The sequence below is a fragment of the Branchiostoma belcheri genome, unplaced genomic scaffold (assembly GCF_001625305.1).
Source record: "Branchiostoma belcheri isolate BF01 breed outbred unplaced genomic scaffold, Haploidv18h27 scaffold50, whole genome shotgun sequence".
Lineage (NCBI taxonomy): Eukaryota > Metazoa > Chordata > Leptocardii > Amphioxiformes > Branchiostomatidae > Branchiostoma > Branchiostoma belcheri.
The window spans coordinates 1,041,773-1,047,826 of NW_017804132.1; the positions used below are offsets into that span (position 1 = coordinate 1,041,773).

Consider the following 6,054-nt stretch of genomic DNA (forward strand, 5'->3'; position numbering starts at 1 on the left):
ATCTTGTTGATAAAAAAGAGGAGGAATACTACTTGATACTATAGGCGTTGTTAAGCTTCAGCTTTAGAAAGGTACGATACTGTTTAATACACTAGGCGTCCAAATTATGTATAAAGCTATGATTGTTGACATTCTTTGCCATGAAAGTATAAATACTTTAAAATATTAAAAACATATGACGTGTTTAGGATATACGGCGAACGTAAACATCGTATTAAGAAAACATCTGTCGTCACCCTATGTACTATAAAGTGAAATATCATAACTTGTATTTTGAAATCTAATTGGCAACTGTCGTTATAATGTATCTGTTATAACAACTGTCTGTATCTGTATTAATATCACATATCTGACATGCCTGTATATATGCAGTAAAACAAATAGAATCAAAATTTGGGTTTACTTTAGGTACCACTGTGTACAATGCAACTATAATGCACAGGTGTCTCATATGTCTAATAGTGTATTCTAAGTTATTCTTTTCATCATGTACCGCAGTAGGTTATAGTGACACGGAAACCATATTGGTTTTAGTGTGAGTGAGTTGCGTTAACTAGTGGATATGGCGTCTAATGTTGTCATTAGAAAAGGATTCTTTTCTCGGTTTAGCCCACTTGTGGCATATTATCTGAACTCTATGGAAAGAAAAATAAAGTAGTAATATGAAGACTTACGATGAATATTATGCGTCGTTGCATTCATTTATCTCTATGACATGTAAATCATGAAACTCATCCTGTTTGGAATCAAATCACTTAATCGTGTACAATTGTTTTGAATTTGTCGAAGAGAAAGCTATAAACGCGATTATCGTTCATTATCACCTATATGTGTTATGGCATGTGAGCATCTAGCCTACGGCACGTTTACCGGTTGTTCAGGCACCTTACAGTAATACGCGTGCCACCTGTCATCTGAACCGTATCATTATCAGGACCCCATTATTTATACTGTAGGTGACTCACAATTCAGTATGCCCCTCCCATGTGCCAAGTATCAATCTAATATATCTATAGCTACTCACATATTTAACTGGTAAAAATGGCTCGTTACTTCTAACCTAAGTTATTAGGTCTACGATTTTTCTTGTAGTAATTTGATGCTATGGTGCCATAACATGGCAAAGGTATTGAGTTTTTTTGTTTAGCAACGACCCGAATGTAAACACAGCAAGGCCTAGGGGTCACACTGTCTGAGGTTAAAGTTCACATTCTTTGTGGTTTAAAGACGCTTTTGTCAAATGTATCTTACCATGTGAGCACATGTAAAAAAACGTATAACTCAAGTTGGAACGGCAGTGTCTAAATGTACTTGAGTCAGTCTGTGGATTTCAAGGAATGGATAGGGAACGTGTTACCGCTTTAACTGTTTTGGTGACCGTAAGTAGAAATGATTACCTCTTTCGCCTTTTAACAGGTTGTTTCCTGTTTCCAACCATACCTTCAAAGAAAGGCATAAAATCCATGGTTATATATGTCTTAAAATTGATTTGACGTTGCTATTTACTACCTACGTAAAGGATTAGTAAAATTTCGTTGTTTTGCTGGTATAATGTAGCAAATTGGGTCGACCAGGGGTCGGTGCGTTCATTGCTAAGCAATATCTCAGTCCCATTGGCAATTGCGTAATTATTATAATAGGTAACTTGTTCCTACTATTTCAGATTGCCGCCTTAGCAGTCGTCAGCGTGGACACAAAAACAAGCTGCAGATTATGCAAACCAGGTAAATAAGGTCTGAGAAGCATTGTACAACACAATACTTCAAATCTGTATGCACGCCTTGTGTAAAAGTATCACACACATGACATGAACGGCAGTTAATAGGTATTTGCGTGATATAACCTCTCCATGTACTGTCACAGTGGTAGTTGGTGTGTTGTGTGAATGTATCATTGACTATGTGTCGTTCACATCTCCACCATTAGCTCAAAAGAACGTATCCGTTTTGAATACACTTTATTTATGTGTATTTCTGAAAATCTGTTTTCCCTATGTGACTGTGTTGACGGACGTTCTTTGCTATTGATTTGCCACCCCTTATTTCAAGATTTTGAAACACGTGAAGCGCATAGATAACTTTGCAGAAGCAATGACCAGAATATTGTTCACAGGGTACCACATGGTGAGAAGATGTAAGGAAGATCAACCAAGCACAACAAGATGTGCCAGGTGCCCAGCAAATTCCTACACGGACATTCCGAACTTGGAGAAGGGGTGTTATCCCCATCGCAAGTGTAACACCACCAAGGAAACTGTGGTGTTCCCTGGAAACTCAACACATGATGTTATATGTAGACTTTGTGATGGAAACAACCATCCTTGTCAGCAAAGTCAAGAGTGTCCACCAGGAGAAGGCGTTAAAATAACAGGTAACTACCACGTGTGATTTTTTTATGAATACTCAACACTTAGCAAGTTAGTTATATTCTTAAAGAAAACATATACCACACAAGATGTTAGACCACAGAAAATTGTTACCTACATAGGACTATAACCTTCCAATTTTCTGTTTACTTCTGTATTAGGGGGATGCGGGCTATGTCTTTATGGAACCTTCAATAACGAGAGTTCTAGCACACTGCCATGTCGGCCCTGGACAAGGTACATGTCTATTATATTCAATATAATATTGTCTAGTATGTTCTACACAATTCCATTTGAATATTATTGAACGATATGTCAAAGACATGGTTTTAACGTTATCTTCTTTCAGGTGTTATGACCTAGGGCTTGTCACAATTAAAGGAGGAACCTACACAGAGGATGCTACTTGTGGATATAGAATATTAAATGGTCATGGAGGTAAGATTATCTCACAATACAAAATCAAGCAATCATAACAGTGCCGTGTTTTTATGATAGGATGTCTTCGATATACTAAATGCACTGGCTTTACAACCAAGCCTGCTGCCATGTTTATGTTTACAGGTTGAGCTCTTTCTCAAATTTTTGATAAAATTACCAAAATTATTTTTTATAATTTTAGATATAAAATATAAATCTATAACTTAGGTTTGTTAAGTCTATTCCACGTGTGACTCACCATGTCTCTTTTACCTTTTGCAGGTTCCGACCTAAGCGTTGATAAAGCTATCCACACGTCTGAGGAATCTAACAAGATAGAGGAACGCAACTTGTTAATCATAAACACTTTTATCACTGGGGTAATGTTTCTTATCATACTTTGTTCCGTGGTTTTCGTCGCATCACAAAAAGCGTGCAGGCAGAAAACATGTAAGTAACCAGTGGCAGAGTTGATTTTCTCACATTTTTAAACTTTTGAATCAACAACTTTACCCACATATCATTTAGTAGAACCTTGATAATTTTTCAAGTTTAGATTTGTCCATTTGATCACTATAGTAGTCTTCATATTTTTTCTTGTTTTCATACATAACTGAGAGGTTGTGATCGTTGATATTCTTGCATTTCAGATGAGGAAGGAAACGAGGCCTTGCCAATACAGTGTGAGGACACTCATCCAAAGGAACTGGAGGTATGCCATCAAAAATGAATAATAGGGAAACTATTATCATTTTATATGAGGATTGTGAGATATGTTTAAGAACTTTATGCCAAGCACAACAGTAACAACAATGATATGAGTCATCCAGACAGCAAATGTTTTATACTTTATACTTTTTTTAGCCCCTTAATCCTTTCTTTGCTTCAGGCTGCGTGTAGCTTCAACAGTGCATCACATCTTCTTCCCGACCAAAGCACAAGTGACACACTCCCTTCCTCATCAACAACACTAGCAACACATGATGAACAAGAAGCCAATGAGTGGTCACCAATGATTGCACCATCATTGTATGTTCAGGTGAGGGTACAATACGAAAACAAATCATGTCATAACTTTTCTGTTATTATGTTTACCGTTTCCTCTTCTTCTTCTCCAAACAGTGACCTCCGACATGGACAATGAGCTGAATTTTTACGTCTGTCACCATGGTAACTGGTGTTGGGTTGCATAATGTTGCAATTGTACAGTAGGAGGGATTTAGACTCCTGTCAATTCGTTCAAGTCGTTCTTCAATTTTTGCAGAAGCAACTGATCGTTTCCTTTTTATGCCATTGATACAGCAAGCACTACCTGAAGACCAGGGTGCCTGCTATGGGTTTCCAGTGGCTGATGGGTTCCACACATTGCCCAAGGCAACGACTTCTGCCAACACGGCTTCAGACAGACGACATGACTTGCCATTCAGGCCCATGTCCTGCTCCACAGATACCATCCCTTCAACTTTAGCCTCCTCACATGAAACTTCTGCATCCAGCCTAGAGTACCAGCAGAAAGTTAACTCCGCTCTGTCTCTATCTTATGCAAAAGGTATGTTGTCATTTTGATCACTTGTTTATCAGAACCCTCTTTTTAATTCTCCCTGTGGTATTTCTGAATTCTTCTAGTATGTAGTTTTTTTCCTTGGTATTGTCATAATGGTATTTCCCTTTTGTTTTGCAGTTCTCTCAGCAAGTGCAACCGAGGAACTGAAAGCAAACCTTGGGCAGCAGTGGACCGAACTCGCACGTAGGCTAAAGCTAACGGAGCACCAGATTAACCAGATTTTAAATGAGAACAGGTCAGATTTGCAGGCTCAAATTTACAGCATGCTTCGCTGCTGGCAGGATGGGAAGACAGGAGAAGATACAATCCCTGAGCTATATGGTGCTCTTAAAGAGTGCAATCGTCTGGACATTTTGCAAAAGCTACAGGCTTTGGAAAAATATGATAAGCAAATGACCTCTGTCTAAAGAAATTAGAACATTGATAGAAGGAAAACAAAACAGTGGGGTTATGTGGCGCAACGACAGAGTGCGTGACTCGGAACCTAGAGGTCCCGGGTTCGAGTCCTGACATGCCACCGATCTTGTGCCCTTGGGGGAGGCACTTTACACGACTTTCCTCACTTCGCTCAGGTGTAAATGAGTATTGTCCTGTAATGTATTTGTCCCCTGTGTTGGTGGCGGCATTAATATAAGTTGAAGAAACTTGAGTGTGTCGTCACCACGTCTGGTGATTACATGTTGGAATAAATAAAAAAAAAATTAAAAAAAAAAGGAAAACAACAAAAAAAAAACAATTTTGAAAGTAATTGATTTTGAATGTAATGCAATTTTGAAAGTAATTGAGACATGACCACCCATGACCTAATGCAATTAACAAAAAAGATCATTATCATTTTTAATTCATTATCATTTTTAATTCTAGGATAGCCTAGTTTCTTAGACATGGGATCCCCTTGAAAGAGGACTTAGGTATTTATTGCAACTTGTGGATGTGAGTGGATAACTGTCAGTGATCGAGTGAGTTAGTGTTGAGTTATCGAGCTTTCTCTAGGGTTTTAGTTCTGTGAAAATATGTACGCTGTACATTTGTGAATATAATCTATGCATTTGACAGGTCGCGTAAAATTTAAAATGCATGTAAAACATAAAGTAAAATGTAAGTTTTCTTCATCGTCCTGCATGGGACTTAGATAGTGTGTGCTTAAGATGTTTTGGATGTTTTGATAAATCTTAAGGCAGTTAAATCTTGTTTTGATACAGATTAACTAACATGAGCAGTGCAATATTTGTACACAAAGTATCGTGGCTTTAGTCTTGTTTTAAATGTTTATCTTCCATGTTTTTAACATCTGTGCTGATTGTACAGATGTAAGTAAAGCTACAATTTAACAACATATGTATTTAGCCCATTTTATCTGCATGAAACATAGTATAAAATACTATGAAGTTTATATGAGCAATGTAAATATATATCAATGGTCTCAAAAATGTATTGTCAAATTCGACCATTGATGTAAATGATTATTTTCGTCTCATACTACAGAGTCTTTGTAAGGTCAATTAGTTTCATAGCATGCTAGGTATATCATAGACTAAGCAATAGATATTATACCCTGTATATCAAGAGTGTTGTGAAATAAATTCTACTTCATATAACCATGAAAGGAAATCATTTACTGAGGATCTGAACATATGGGAGAGAGAAACTAAGGAACTGACTATATAGACTTATGAGTCTCCCGTTCTGTAAAGGAAATCTCCAT

General features: G+C 37.3%; 1 protein-coding gene across 1 annotated transcript; it reads left to right on the forward strand.

The window, feature by feature from the left end:
* Nucleotides 1–1,226: 1,226 nt before the first annotated feature.
* LOC109480297 lies at nt 1,227–4,901 on the forward strand. Its single transcript, XM_019782483.1, has 10 exons — nt 1,227–1,379; nt 1,664–1,724; nt 2,113–2,370; nt 2,527–2,602; nt 2,715–2,803; nt 3,068–3,235; nt 3,436–3,497; nt 3,675–3,824; nt 4,088–4,334; nt 4,467–4,901. The coding sequence occupies exons 1-10, from the start codon at nt 1,338–1,340 to the stop codon at nt 4,754–4,756; spliced, it is 1,443 nt and encodes a 480-aa protein (XP_019638042.1). The 5' UTR covers nt 1,227–1,337; the 3' UTR covers nt 4,757–4,901.
* The last annotated feature ends 1,153 nt before the right edge of the window (nt 4,902–6,054 follow it).

Coding starts and splice junctions, on each gene's coding strand:
- LOC109480297 (XM_019782483.1), top strand. CDS start 1,338: ATGGATAGGGAACGTGTTACCGCTTTAACTGTTTTGGTGACC. Junction 2,804..3,067: donor AATATTAAATGGTCATGGAG/GTAAGATTATCT, acceptor TACCTTTTGCAG/GTTCCGACCTAAGCGTTGAT. Junction 3,236..3,435: donor AGCGTGCAGGCAGAAAACAT/GTAAGTAACCAG, acceptor CTTGCATTTCAG/ATGAGGAAGGAAACGAGGCC.